Raw genomic sequence first — 14812 nt, 5'->3', positions numbered from 1 at the left:
CGGCTCATCTATACACACATAGGGACGCACAACCCTACCGAGTTCGACACGATCGCTTGATATTTGGAAACGTATACTTTCACATGTATATATACATATAGATGTATGTCTGTAGATGTAGGACATATACTAGACTAGGGAAGAATAACACAGAAGGAGAAGGAATCGCTTTCTTCAAAAGACTTCTAGCAACAAGAAAGAGGTAGGTGTAATCAAGAAAACGAAGATGTGAAGAGTGAAGAAAGTCATGTGCGGCAACTACCTCGGTGGACGTATCCTGAAGGAAGGAGATCTACAAGGAAAATGAGACAGGGACTTTCTCGCACTGGGGACAGAGTAGGGATGTGCTCCAGGTACACGCCAAGGAGACAGACGATCCTATAGGTGGGCAGTGATACATACGAACTGATACATGTATAGAAAGAGGTGAATCTACCCTTTGGTAGTTTGGATGATGCGGAGACAACTTCTTTTTTCTCCCCGTGCCGCACTTGTTCTCTATCTGGAGTAGTGCAGCGGAACTCAAACAGCGACATCTGCAGAGAGCGTAACAGTTACCCTAGCTACAAACCAAGAAGGCTAGACAACACCCGATACACGAGTCTCTCCTACGTAGACACACACGTCGTGGTCTGGAAAGGACACCCGAAGCAAAGAAGGAGACTGGAGCTCCTCCATACAGCATGGAGAAAGCCGCTTACCAAGAAAGATGAGAGAAGGATCATGGAGAAGCTCTACAGCAAGGGCAAGGCGTTTGATCTCTCCCCCACTTAGACCTTTTTGAGCACTCCCTCCAACTCTTGTATGACGGCTTCTCCACAAGCCTAGCTCCTTCAAAACAACCTCCACTCTAGCCGCTCTCTCCTATAAGCCCCAATCATACAATTATGCGTAAATGTCGACAGGTGGCTACTAATGAAACAGAAGAAGGGCTGACGGAAGATATGTGCTCCACCTACTTAATGATAGACAACAGAGGAACACGGTAGCTATATACGTGGGGGTATCGCCATGTATATCTACGAATGTATCCTATGTCTGGAAATAGACTCGTTGAAGTGATGCTAGTCATATGGAGGTTTATCAGCTACATAGCCAGAAAACTTAATCCAAATATATATGTATATGTGAAGGATCCTGACTACACCCCTGAGACCAGAGGTGAGACGGGTGTGTCATGTATGTAGACAAACAACGTCCATTCTCTAGTAATCTTCTCTACATTCTTACAGCCACCTACTTCTCCCAGTGCAGACCTTCCTATAGACTATTTCTGAATACCCGCCCCCAAGAAATCCAAAGCTACCTCCTTATGCACGCATATCTCTATTCCTGCACCTCAATAGAGGTACGTCAACATCGACACACAGAAAGATATACGAGTATGTATCCATACATGTTTTGCAGAACCCTTCCTCGACATACTGAGGCGGCAGGAGGAGAAAGAAGAGACAAAGCAAGAATCGCAAAAAGGCTATCCAACTGAAGTGAAGACCATCTCTACGTAGACTAAGGGCAACCTCCTTGTGTCACATCAGCAAGACTCACCGACCTCGTAATCTCGTTCTCGCTTACAAGAGAAAAGAAAGACGAAGCTCATCATTGAGGGAAGTAAGAAAGGAAGGAAAGAAGAATGTAAAAGCGAGCACATAGGGCAGAATGGAACTGCACCATGAGAACAACAGAAAGGTCGTCGCATCGAAGAAAGTTGGCACCCATGTGGAGAAAGAAGGAAAGGTAGAAGTTGAAGTCATACCTCATCCGTAGAATCTTTCATCTTGAGCTTCGAGAAAAATGTTATATACTCATGAACAGTCAAGAGTTCGGGGACTTTGTCTTTCTGTCAAGAAAAAGGAAAACAGAAAGAAAGAAGAAGAAGATGATGATCTGAAGGGTTATCATCGTCAGAGCACCTCTTTGAAACGAATAAGCCGAGGTCCTCTCTCTACGCAGTCCGTATTGATGACTGATCCAGTGGACTGCATACACTCCGATCATGGACCATACATCTACACATGTTGGTGAGCCGCTTATGCCAACATACGTGTATGTCTTCTCTCTCGTTCAGGCAGAAGAACAGGAAGAAGATCGATTACTGCCTTGATGACAAAGGAACCCTGTCAGCCAGCCTCCCTGCGAGAATAGACCTATACAGTAATCTGTATACAGCAATCTATACATTTGTCTCTATCTCCATATACGTATGTATACATATCCAGACTTACGCATATATACAGACGCATATATCTATGTACGAATACGTACACATCCAGATACCTATGTATACATATCCAGATATATATATGTATATACATATGGAGATAGCAAGGGTGTGCAGTCTTTTGCGTGAATGGGCAGAGTGGATAAAAAGTCACCCGAAAACACGTGACAGAACAGAGCGTATTCTCCTCCCCAATCTTGCCGAGTGCTTCTGCGCTCGCGTGTACACTTTAAGTATAAATGGAATACAAACGATGCACACTCGTAGCGACACGCAACAGCATACCTGGCCATGCATACAGGTACATACACTCTACGAACGAGCTGGAGGGGTCTGAGCCCGTGGTTGAAAAGTAAGGAAGCAAGAGGGTAGTATGAACTTTGGCATGCACGTACAGCATGAAACAGGCCTGTAGAGAGAGATGTGAGCAGTGAGGGAAGACAGTCTAGGCAGTTATCTAATGACGCTGATGATGACGAGCGCATCTATGCCGTCGAGACGAGAAGAAGATCAAACCTGGCTGACTGACTTGCATGACGTAAGTTGAGATGTTTGAGAGAGTTTCTCCGGGGGGTAAGCCTAGATAGAGTATATCTCCATTCTGCACAACTCGAGACGAGGGAAGTGACCTGCCTAGCAACAAAGAAAGACAGACAGAAACGTATTAGATACGTATTCATTACTCTTGTTTTAAAAATCCATTCATTCAGCCGTCATCAAACTGCCCTACTACTTTGTCCTTCAGAACATATCAACGAAGGGATTCGTAGCTACCCGCCCAAACAAGTCGGCTGATAGTCTTTTATCAGGAGCCTTCTCTTCACAGACATCCAAACATCCACTTGGGCACACAGAAAACACCTTCTCTACATCTGCTATATACAGGCATGTATGTAGATGGACACCACGTGTAGGTAGAGTTCCGGTTCTTGAGACGAAAAGTCATGAAAGAGAAGTACGATGAAAAGACAGAAAGAGACGTAACTGATAAATGACAGATGGATATCCAGTGCAACTCGTCTCACTCATGTATGGCCATACTCTACACATACAGATAAAACTAGACATCTGTATGAATGAGACGTACTTGTCTCTCTCTGCAGAAGATACAGACACACACTTAAATCTCAAAACATGTTAAGTACAGCTATACAACACTGTACGCAAACAGTGCGTCTTCGCCACGCTTCGTCCCTTCTGAAAAGAAAGCTCCTTCCCAGTCTGATCTGCTTCTCAATCTTCCTTGCCGGCCCCCCCCCCGTTCGTTAACTATGCTCCGTTCACCTGTCTATCTTCTGCCTTCCTTCTTTTCATTTTCTTCTTCATACCTTTTCGATGAGAACTTCGCGCGGCCTGTACTGTTTACATATGAAGTAGCAGTCTTCTAGTCAACTTGTATTTACCTGCTAAGGCATTAAGCAACGTCGTCTTGCCTGAGCCACTAGGGCCCATGATAACAAGCATCTCCCCCGGTTTTGCATATAAATCAATATCACTCAAAATCGCTTTGACTTGTCCTTCTCCTCCTGAAGTTTCGTGGACTCTCGCCCTTTCCTTTGTATCAAACTGTCCACCTTCATTAGAACTTAGACCTCCTCCTAGCAACTGTCCTCCTTCCTTTCCTCTATCTTCGTCGGAGTCACGTTCATATCCTTCCTCTTTTCCATTGCCTTGTCTCTGAGATGTCTCTACATCACTCTCGCCACCATAATGGCTTCTGTTTCTACCAGCTTCAAGATCTTCTAAGTGTCCTTCTTTCTTCTCTCCCTTTTTCGTTGTTGAAGCTTTCCGACTCTCCTCCGTCTCCTTATTCTCTCCTTTCCCATCTCTATCAAGAAGACCGATGCCATCCAAGGAGGGTTGTTGCAGCTCTCCTAGTTCACCCTGGGGGTCTCCCTTGTGATGGTTTTCGCTGGGGAGGCAGTCGTATCTCTTCTCCTGTCCACCTGGACTGCGTTGACTAGGAGTCGTCGGATGTGAGCCCAAGGAACTAGCTCGCCTTCCCTTCGTCGTCTCCTTCACATTCATTCCACGCCGACTTCCCCCCCGACAGCAACAGTCCCTTGGTATACAAGGGACTTTCAAACGGACAGCATAAGAAAAATTTCTTGCGATCAGAGTAATAGGCTTCTTACAGACCGAAGCATGAAGTTGTTGTGGAGATAGTCGGGGCTGCTCGACTTCGCGCCTTTCTCCCACATCTCCAGAGAAAAAACCCTCATCCTGAATAGGTTCCCGTGGTGTAGTTACATGTTGCAGTTTCTCATTTAGAAGCTCTCCTCTCCCCATGTGATGGATCTTGCTCTTCTTCTTCGTAGGCGTCTCCGGCACACCTCCGTCTTTTCGCGTAGAGTCACCTGGCTCGTTTGGTGGAGACGAGGAAGAGGCGGAAAGCAGCAGACCCTTGCTAGTAGCAGGGACAGGTGGCTGGCGAGCCATAGGCGATGCCATGGTCTATGCCGAGGAAAGGCGCAACGAAGATAAGCGAGAAAAAAGGAAGAGAAAGACGGAAGGGCCCATGAATTGTCTACACTCGATGGTGTGCAGGATCGGAGCGTGCCCCTACCCTGAAACGTATTTCGTGCACCTAGGTGAGTCCGGACTGTGCTTACAACGGAGAGGGTGAAAGAAAGTGGACGCCCTGGAATGTGTGTATACTCAATGTGTGTGTGTAGACTTCGTAACGTTGGTTTTCATCAAGTGGGACATGTGTGTACACTCTGGGAAAAAGAGGACGTACCGACTGGAAAGGAGCATCGCACCCCGGGCGAGCTGGTGAATATACACTCCAAGGTGTACGTACACCTCTGGGGAGCTAGGGAAGGTACACCGCGCGGCGTACATACTACAACTCCTGTGAGCTGGTGGATAACAGCCCAAGGTGTATACGAACGTCCTTCGAGAGGAGCGAATGTTAGACACACAAGCGTGTGTGTTCACCTTGTTGAATTTGTCTCAACAGATTGGACGGTGTACGCACGCCGCAGACGAGCTAGTGAATGCACACTGCGGGTGTCCGTACACCCTAGAGAGCACGTGCGTGCAGACTAATGTGTTTGCCAAAGCTCGTCTCACGCATGCTCTCCAGACAATCATTTCTCGGGCCTAATGATTTTGAAGGAACTAGCCGCCTTTCTCGTTCTCCATAGAAAATCAGTGAAACGCACGTGTACCAGTGTATGCAAAACAGCTTCTCAGTGGCCGGCTTACCGGTATTCCCTTACCTGGAGTATATGTGTACACGCACTTCGTCAAACATTGCAGCTATATATATATATGGGGTCATTCCCAAGTACACACCCCTGCTACGCCGCACACCTACCTGCCTAGAGAGAGCTGTCCGTTTCTTCTGTGATACATGCCAAGGAGTTCCAGGATAAGCCCCCGCTGGTTTAGGTTTCTCACCGAGTCATTTTCACCACCGCGAATGCTAATGATATGCCATGTGTTCGCACTGAACGCGCCGTGAGATGGAACACATAGCACACCGGCAGAGGAGGAGGAAAGAGGAACGGCACATCAGAAAGCTTGTGTTGTTTTGACCCCCTCTTTAAGTTGCAAAGAACCTAGGGTGATTAAAGAAGCATTCTTCAATGATTTTCCTCCAAGGGAGCAGGGTATTCTGGTTCAAAGGGGGAAGTATCCGAGCATCGACACACACGACGGAGAGAGTCTTGTAATGCTTCTGAGTTGCGCAGTGAGTCTGGCAGCTTCGGTGCTGGATCTACGTCGTGAACGAGGCGTAAAGTGCAAAAAGGAGAGGACACATCTCCTGTCTAAGTATTTCAAAAAAGAACTTTCTAAACAAGGCAGGATCGCGTTGCACTGGGGACTCGTGCAACAGCGAAAAGAAGCCGTGGCCGCCAGGGACGAAAAGTAGGTCTCCGTCTTGACACACTGAAACCTGTCTCTCAGACAACAACGTATCATCAATAAAGGCGCAAGATCTCGAGTGCAATTGGAAAAAGATCCATACCACGAAGTATGCTGTATTCCACTCGACAATAACACAAGAGATCTTTATTTCCAAAGAGAAGCTCTTTCAGTAGTGTTGCGACGCGCGAGCGTTTGAATTGAGCGACAGCGACTGGGGCGAGAAAGAGGGTCTGTTAACAGACAAGAAATGAAAAGAAATGATTGCTGAAGAAAGGAGACTCAACCTGGGAAACAATCCAACTTAGGTACCTGGTAATCTTATGACTATGCTTCATTCATCCGGAGAAGCTCTTCCAGCGTGAATGACCGTGCCGATGCCCGGTGAGCAGTGAGCTAACACGCGACTGCGAGAGCGACGCGAAGTTGAACCCAGGAATGAGAGGGACGGGAATCGACATGTGTCGAGAGAGACACCACAAAAACTGAAACTAGGGCATCGTTTATCGAAGAAAGAAGGCACTTCAGTCATTGTTATGAAAAGGGTTACAGGGGTTGTTGTTCTGTAGAACGATAGATAATTCGTCAAGAAGATGCTCATACAGGAGAAGAGAGGCCGGGAGACGAAGCCGTGCCTTCCTGACAGGCCAGTATGTGTTACAGTATGCGACGAGCCATCTAAGTGGAAATCTTTCTCACCTTCTGGCGTACTACCCTCATTATCAAAACTACCCTCGACAAGGTGAAGAGAGACCCGTCATCCCCACGTGAGTCTTCGAGGACAAACGTCGACCGACTGAGTGGTCAGTTGGTGCCTGTTTAACACTCCTCGCAGAAAGCGTTGCCGGGGCTGAGGTTCGTTCAAGGCTTGAGTAACTCGACACATCCGTTGTAGACACGCCAGTGTCGCAGACCAGCTAGGGAATTAAATCCAGGATTTCGGTTTACTTCTCAAGCTGGGCCTCGCTATTTCCCTTAACGTGTTGAGAGATGTGATACCATCTCACCGTTAGCTGGTGGAAAGAGGAGAGTCCGTCAGTCGTCTCTTTTTTTCTTGAAGGGTTTTTCTCTACACTCACAGTGAGACATCATTACGCCAGCGCAGCAAATGCACGTTTTGCGCACAAGTCTCTCCTCTTCTTGTGCTCTTTGTCTTTCGTTCTTCTCCTAACAATTGGAAAATGCCTGTCTCCCCCTAGATACTAGATCTTACCAATAGCTAGTGTTTCGTTTCCCTCCTTTCTTTAAATCCATTAGCGACAGCTAACGTCTGTTTCTCCAGGATTGCCCCGCTTCTTCACGAAGCCGACGATGAAGCTGGGGATCGGCTCACCACAGTACTACACCATTGCCTTGTCCTCCCTGGTTTCTCCTCTCCCGCTCCTCTGATTAGGAGGCTCCCCGACTGACATAGACAGCATATGAAAAACAAATAGTCTTCCTTCAAATCTCTATAACGAATACAATGCTAAGAAGGGTGCGATCAACACAGCATCAAAACAATAGAACTGTTAAGTGATCACACGCTCAAGAAATCTTTTGTCTCGCTTATGCGAAGACAGACGGGAGGGTGCATCCGATCCCCTCGAGAAGGAAAAGCCGTCTGCGTACGCACAGAGGTAACGAAAATGCCGGTCTCCGGTCTTCCTGGGTTCTTCCTGCCACAAAAGGGAACCACCTCCGCTTTTGCGATTTGCTCCTTTCTTAAAAATGAGAAAAAAAGGAAGAAAAGACGACCGGTGTCTCGCTGTGTGCCGGCGTTAGGGATACATACATATGGTACAACCTCTCTAATCTGTCGTCTCTAGAAAAAAGTCACTGGCAGCGGAGTAGACTAAGTATCTATGCGATGAAACAGAGAGAATACATCCAGTACTAGGTGGTAGAAACAAAACGCGTTGGCCCCTTGTCTTCTGATTCTTCCTCACCCCCTTTCTTGATGGAGGGAAATGAAACAGAAGTACGAGGATCCTTTCCCCATCAAGATCAAATGGCGATATATCTGTGGTGCAGTACAAAATCGCCAGCAGCAAGTGTACATACACTGCGCATACACCCACCTGCTTCACTTCCAACCTCCCTCTCATATCAATCGATTGCCCCGAGCCCTTTGCAGCTACAACACCTCGCCTGTTTCATACTATCTTCGAGGCGCAGAGAAGATGCGCTGTCTTCTGTTTCTCTTTACTAGCTCGCAAACTGCTTCAGACCGCAGTGAGTGATCTCTTACTCTCCCCGATACTCCACCACCCCTGCAACTCTTCTATCTCAAATCTGTACCTAACTGAACGACACCTTCTATCCCCCTAAGCCGAGTCATGTGCTTTGCTGCGAATAGGGCTGCAGCGTCGACAATACATGGAAAAAAAGAGAGAGCGGGAAAGGAGGTGAAGAAAAGAACAAACGGACGTTTCTCACACTTGTGCTTTTCTATCTTTAATCGTATATACACATATAAGAGGACCTAAGATGACAGCGCGTCGAAAAGATTCTAAATGATCGCCATTTCCAAGCATCTCCCTCTTGTTCACCCCAAGAGAAGCAACAGCTCAAGAAGCACTCCCTGTCCTCGTACATCTACATAGATAGAGACTGCTAGACGAAGATACACCAGGACCTGACAATTTGGCGCACCTAGCTACATGCATCCTTACATATGGACAGATAAATAGATATATACACACGCTCATACTGGCTTTCCGGTGAGTGTAAGGAAGACGACCCGTTGTGAATGGAGGCCTTTCACGATTTCTTAGCAGAGACAGGATAATATCTGGTTTCTTTTCACGTTGAAATGAGACGCTTCCTTCTCTGGCTTATTAAGTTCCAACCCTTTCTTCTTCTTCTTGTCCTCTTCTTCAAGCTTCTAGACCAATACGTCTATTTGTATACTTGAGGAAGAGAAAAGAGAGAAAACGTAGTACGCAACCTAATAGAGTGAGCATTCCTATGGAGAATCCCATCTCTGTCTCAGTCAGGCCTCCATAGGTGGTAAGTAGAGTTTTATTGGACGTATCTCCCCAGGTACCACTAGGATCAAACTGATTCAAAGCTAAAGATGCGTAAGAATAGTAGATAGGCGAGATATACTTCACCCATCGTATTACCGCCTGCAGAGGGAAAAACAAGGAGACGCACGCACAACAAACAAAGCAGATGAAAAAGCCAAGAGCCAACAGATATATGAGAAGGAAACAGAAGATGTCTAGATATGCACGGCTGCCGGACGGTTCAACCTATTCTGGACATGAATTGAGATAGATATAGATATAGATAGGGAGACAGAGGAAATGTAAACGATCACACTTGTTGGGAAGGGTATCAACCTTTCTATGTCGGGCAACCGCCTCCACGGCCTTTCTTCTCTCTCCGCCCACCCCCCGCACGATGCGTCCGATCCCAGTCGAACTCCTCCCCCATACAACGAAGTATCTAACCAGTGGCTCGGCAGTCATACGGAATGCCAGGAAATCATGTAAAGAATCCTATTGGAGTAACAGCAGACTGACTAGAAGTCGTGGTAATCCTTGTATTCTCGTGTTGCATGCCTGGTGGTGGTGCATGCATGCCTACTTTGTGTTTCAGAAGAAGGTGAGGAGAGCAGTGGTCGAGCACAGATACAAAGGGAGTTGACTTACGGGTATATCTTCGGATCTTGAATAGAATCCTCCGACAAGGAGAAAGACGAGGAGAACCATAGGAGCAATTGCTTGAGCCACAGCTATACGTGGAGCTGATGGAGATCAACATAAAACGAAGAACGCTAAGCCTCACGTCAGACACGGATGTAAGACTTCTCTTCATTCGTTAGTACTTCCAGCACAGAAGGGCGACAGGGAGAGGAAGAGAAGGTCAGAATGACAGGTGTGAACTTAACTTAGCGATTTTACATCTGAACACTGTACGTGTATATGTGAACTCGCGCAGGTCTCCGCCAGCTAGCTGTGGCTGTCCGTAGATAACATCGACTGACACACCACTGCCGCATGTTAGTAAGAGTCAAAGGAGTCTCTTAGGCGAGATATGTTATGTTATGCTTGCCTACAGATGAAAATATATGTAACGTGAGAAGGGATCCAGTCTATGCGACTAATAAGTTCCAGCGAGACAGGTGGTGACGCTCACTCCTGTTGGTGTGTGAACTATATGAGGAGAGAGTAATGGGAAACGACTTACATCCCGCGGAGACGCAGAACAGGAAGGACGTAGAAGCAAAGATGGTGAGCTGGCCGATAGCGAGAAAGATAAAAAACTTCGCTACATCCAAATATAGACCTACACACAAGGAAAGAAGAGGCAAGAGGAAGCTAGCATATCACAACGACCCTTCCTTTTGTCAAAGGAGAGCACCCCCATCGATCCTTAGGACGATGAGGCACAGTTCGACGATTGTCCTTTCTTTCATTCATGTTTTACATAGGCTCGGCAAAGCAGAGAGACTGTTAGACAAAAGGCAAGTACGAGAACAGTCAATCTGACCGTCTTTTGTGAGAGCTTAGGAATAAGGCACGTCCAAGGCTTCGGATGAGAGGCATCTATCTATCTGTCTGCGTACATACAGCACCTTGCCTTACGGTCTACTGCGGTTACCTGCCTTCAGAAAGGACCGAAAAGGCGCACGCATACATGCATTCAGAGAGAACAGTTACCCTCATGCTCTTCTATAGTTTGTCCACTCCTTATCCGTACGCGTACACCCTTATTCTCTCCAAGTGTTTCTGAGGCTCTGGGCGAGTAAACGCAGGCATCTTTCACATTCAGTGGAGTCCTAAAGATGTATGAAGATGAAATCGATACAGCTCTTCAATGCATAACCCTTGCCAGGGACTAAAACAATTTCATATTCATGCGTGTGTATGTGGACAGAGAGAAAGCCAAGCAAAGACCCCGTCGATATAGAGTACAGGTGTAACAATCTACTTGTGTATATACATGTGTATACTCGATCAAATGCAAATTATGTGCTCCACGTGTAGATACCACCACATATATCTCCCAGTGAATACATAGATAGATACAAAGCACATCTATACACTGTTACATTCTTTCAGACAGCCTTCTCATCGGCCAGACAAAGAGATCCTGCAAGACCTGCAGGACTCCGTCTTTCTGTTCTTTCCTTACCACACATGAAAAAGGAGATAATCGCATAGCATGTGATCGGTATATGCTGAAAAGGCAGATTGGCGAGAGACTTGGCGACGAAGTAGGCGGAAGGAGAGTAATTTCCATTAGCTGTGTCTCTGTGATGAGTTTGCGGAGAAAAAGAAGAGAAAGCGAAGCAAGTCACGTTCGGTTCTCCTTATGTGTCTCCCAACATCGTTATCTAACTCCGTCAGACCATCGTTGCCTGTGTCACTGTATCTATACATCAGTGGTTTTTCAACGCATGCAGTGAAGGAGAGCGATAATGATACAGTCGCTGAAGACGACGACGACGACGAAAAAAGAATACATTCGTAGACAGATAAAAGATCATATCTTAGTCCTTTCAGAGGAAAGGAACCTCCCTTCGGGGCTTCTTGTCTGTGTCACATTGAGTATGGATACTTACTCAAACAGGTAACAAGAGATTCATGGATAGATGGATAGATAGATAGACTAAAATGGTTAACAGATAGATGGAAGGTCGATAGATGGAGTCACGTTCTCTATACCTAGGCGTTTTCTTCTCCATTTTCTTACTATTCCCTTCTTCAACCACCGTAGCAGCCTATCCCTGTCTGTATATTGTCCCAGAAGACAGGAAGGCACCTAGGTTTTTCAAAAAGAGAGGAGAAGCACACCGGCTTCCAAGCCATCCCTCCCGTACCTATTGAAGAGCTCTCGATCTTCAGAGAAGAGAACGAGACAATCGAGAGGCCCAAAGACAAACTGAGCGGCAAGAAAGAAGAGACACCCAAATGTGTTTCTCGCCGTTTCGAAGGTTTCATCGCGTTTCTGAACATTAAAGAAAATGATCCCTGCAAGGGGAAATAAATAGATGAAGAGACACACAAAACAAAGAGAAAGAAAGTGTCAAAAAAGGCCTTTACTAAGCATTACAGTCTATGTATGGCAGTCCATACACATGTGTGCGTACATGAGAGACTTGAAGGTACATCTACCAGACAACATCCCCGTAGACAACAGGGATGCACGTCTACAAAAGCCGACGTCGTACAGATAGATAGATAGATAGGATAGAATCGAATGTGTATGGGCATAATGGGGGTATGGAGACGTGCTAGGTGTGTTAACCAAGATGCTGAAGGTTGACTGAAAGAGTAGCCCATTCTTACGATCAGTATCTGGGTTTTCTATGCAATGGAAGCGAGATCGGCGAGACACTCGTAAATATGTGTATGTTGTTATCTAGCAGAAGAGGCAGAGAGAAGACAGACAGCAGACTATACGTGGCGACTGGCTTGGAATATGGTAACAGTGGGCTGTATGCTACTACACGTCCTGAGTCTATACACATGGAAGCATACATAGGTGTGCATGCAGGAGTAGATAGAAGGTCGGGGAAAAGGGACTCCGAGGCACCACTAGACTGTCGGAATGACGCCGTGACGAAGAGAAAAAAAAAGACAGTCCCTAAGGCATCGACACTCTACAACCATTCCTCACACATATCTGTTTCTACTTTACTCTCCGGTAGTCCAGGGGAGAAACAGTGAGCCCACAGATACACGTACAGGGGGTGCATGTGTAGACATGAACTGCAGAGACAGCCTTGAGTTCTTTGTAAGAAGCTAACAGATATTGAGAGTATTCTGTAGACATGCCTAAAAGATATAGCCAATTTACAGAAGTCTCTACTCGGACAAATGAATAGGCAGATTCTCTTACGCACAAATGACACCGAACCAGAACCCCCCACCCCTATACAAAGAGCCACATGCATAGGTGCGTACTGCCGCGCTGAGGGAGCTTAGGCATTCTGCGTAGAAGAACTCTGTAATTACTACCATGTGAATTCTGTTGACGCGCGACTGACAAGAAGAACAGATGAGGAAAAATTAACATACCAAACATAACGCCGAGGAAGATATTGAGTCCAAGTTGAACGAGGGTGCTCATAGGATTGCGAAAGAGATTGAGAAAGTTGATCTGAATGAGGACGGACACTTCTCTTCCCCAGTCTGACCTGAAGAAAGCGGACGAATAAGAAACGCGGCGCCGCACCTATAGGAGGCTGGTGTACTAGGCTCTATACACAGGCACTGTATGTACAGCTCCAGTACACACTCCATATACAAAAGAGGACGGCTTTTCTTGTATCGTCTTCCTTTTGCAAGACTAGCCTGATCCTACTCCCCTCTGTGCGATTTGTTCTGTGCAACGAACGCGGGCTTCATTAGAGATGGAAAAACCGTTCGTTATCCCCTTCTCGACCCCCGGCCAGCGATCAGCAGCGCCTTCCGTTCTTTTTCCTTCTGTACCTCCCCGCAGAGACAGGCCTTCTATATGTACCGCGTACCTAGGCTATAGAAACTCATTCAGACACTCCAACAACTCCTGTCTCAAGTTGGTACATGTGTGGGTCTATTCGAGTACCTCCAGGCCCCCAACCAATAAGTGTGCAGGTACACCTCATCCAAATGTCGCTGTCTCTTGTCCCCCCTCTACTGCTACACATGAAACGTTCTCTTACCATCGTCTACGGCGTGGAAGAAGTCGTCCAGCTCCTGCTCCGATCCTCCTAGCTAGTTGCATTTGATTGGCGTTTCTTCCCTTTCGACCTTTCCCGCCATCCTTTCCTTCATCTCCGAAAGCCTCATTGAGAGTCGATTCAATCACTCCCTTCACATCTCTCCTATCATCGCTTTCCGCGTAGGAATCGACGAGTGCCCTCACGTCTTCCTCAGCAACAAGCACCCTATGGATTTCTCCTTGTTCTTCTGCATCTAGAAATGCCCCTCCTTCTGCCTGTCCGGTCTGCGGATGATCTTCGACCCCCCCCCCTCCTAGACTTTCTCCTACTTCGCCAGTCGCTCTCTTTCGATGACGGTCATTCGTATGGAACAGACCTTCCGTTGCCAGGGACGACGCGACCGAAAGAACAGAAACAGCTTTCCTCATCTCAACAGCTGAGCCTGATCCCTTCCTTTCTCCGACCGATGAAGCCTGGCGAACAGCACTAATACTACTAAGATCACCTCCGTCTTCTCCACCGCTCACATTTCCGCCACGCCCCCCCCGCTGTCTTGATGAGTGGTGGTGATGGGGATGATCGCCTCTCCCTCCTCGCGTTGTTGTGTGCTGAGAGGAAAAAGAAGAAGAGAGACCTCCATCTCCATCCCGAATAGAGCCCCCTTCCATATCTGTGTAGCCCGCCGCATGAACATCACCATAGGGGATATCTACCCATAGACGTCTACCTCCTCCTTCCCCTGCGGATGCTGAGTGCTTGTCTCGGGTATTTGCCGAAGAGGACGGTTCAGGAGCTGTAAGGAGAGAAGTAGCATCGTCTTGATCGCCGACATGCATGCCCTTTCCTTCCTTCTTGCCCATCTCTGCAATTCTACCTCTCTGGTTATTATCTTCGCCTTCCGCCTTGTTGTCTTCACTATGTCCAAGCCTCGCATCATACGAAGGAGCAGATGAATGAGCCTTAGCCCCTTTCCCATCTACGCCTTCAGAGACAGGAGGTTCACTTCTTTGTCTATCAACTCCTACGCTCTCCCCGTCGACTTCTCTGCTGTGTTTCTGTTCTTCATGGTGTATTTGCTC

The 14812-nt window shown here is 47.0% G+C and overlaps 2 protein-coding genes across 2 annotated transcripts; both read right to left on the bottom strand.

Annotated features, from left to right (window-relative positions):
- Positions 1-579: 579 nt before the first annotated feature.
- Positions 580-6326, bottom strand: CSUI_002285 (atp-binding cassette g family transporter abcg107; the record flags this gene model as incomplete). The annotated part of the gene is made up of 5 exons (XM_068062487.1): positions 5544-6326; positions 3625-4675; positions 2751-2854; positions 1757-1840; positions 580-864 (listed from the first exon to the last, which is right to left on the bottom strand). Exons 2-5 carry the CDS (start codon positions 4670-4672, stop codon positions 580-582), a joined length of 1521 nt encoding a protein of 506 aa, XP_067925538.1. The 5' UTR covers positions 4673-4675; positions 5544-6326.
- Positions 6327-7535: 1209 nt separating this feature from the next.
- On the bottom strand, positions 7536-14806 carry CSUI_002284 (atp-binding cassette g family transporter abcg107). The gene is made up of 7 exons (XM_068062486.1): positions 13734-14806; positions 13108-13226; positions 11907-12057; positions 11219-11337; positions 10271-10369; positions 9733-9827; positions 7536-9204 (listed from the first exon to the last, which is right to left on the bottom strand). Exons 1-7 carry the CDS (start codon positions 14591-14593, stop codon positions 8953-8955), a joined length of 1695 nt encoding a protein of 564 aa, XP_067925537.1. The 5' UTR covers positions 14594-14806; the 3' UTR covers positions 7536-8952.
- Positions 14807-14812: the final 6 nt, after the last annotated feature.

This window comes from Cystoisospora suis (assembly GCF_002600585.1).
Source record: "Cystoisospora suis strain Wien I chromosome Unknown contig_963, whole genome shotgun sequence".
NCBI classification, from domain to species: Eukaryota; Apicomplexa; class Conoidasida; order Eucoccidiorida; family Sarcocystidae; genus Cystoisospora; species Cystoisospora suis.
The sequence above is the reverse complement of the archived record's forward strand: the minus strand, read 5'-3'. Positions and strand labels throughout refer to the sequence as shown.

What these genes read in the sequence shown, in the direction of transcription:
- CSUI_002284 (XM_068062486.1), bottom strand. Translation starts at nt 14,593, where the DNA reads ATGGGCAAGAAGGAAGGAAAGGGCATGCATGTCGGCGATCAAGACGAT. An exon ending in GTTCTGCGTCTCCGCGGGAT is followed by an intron (nt 9,828 to 10,270) that starts GTAAGTCGTTTC and finishes GATCTCCATCAG; the next exon opens with CTCCACGTATAGCTGTGGCT. An exon ending in CAAGATCCGAAGATATACCC is followed by an intron (nt 9,205 to 9,732) that starts GTAAGTCAACTC and finishes TTCCCTCTGCAG; the next exon opens with GCGGTAATACGATGGGTGAA.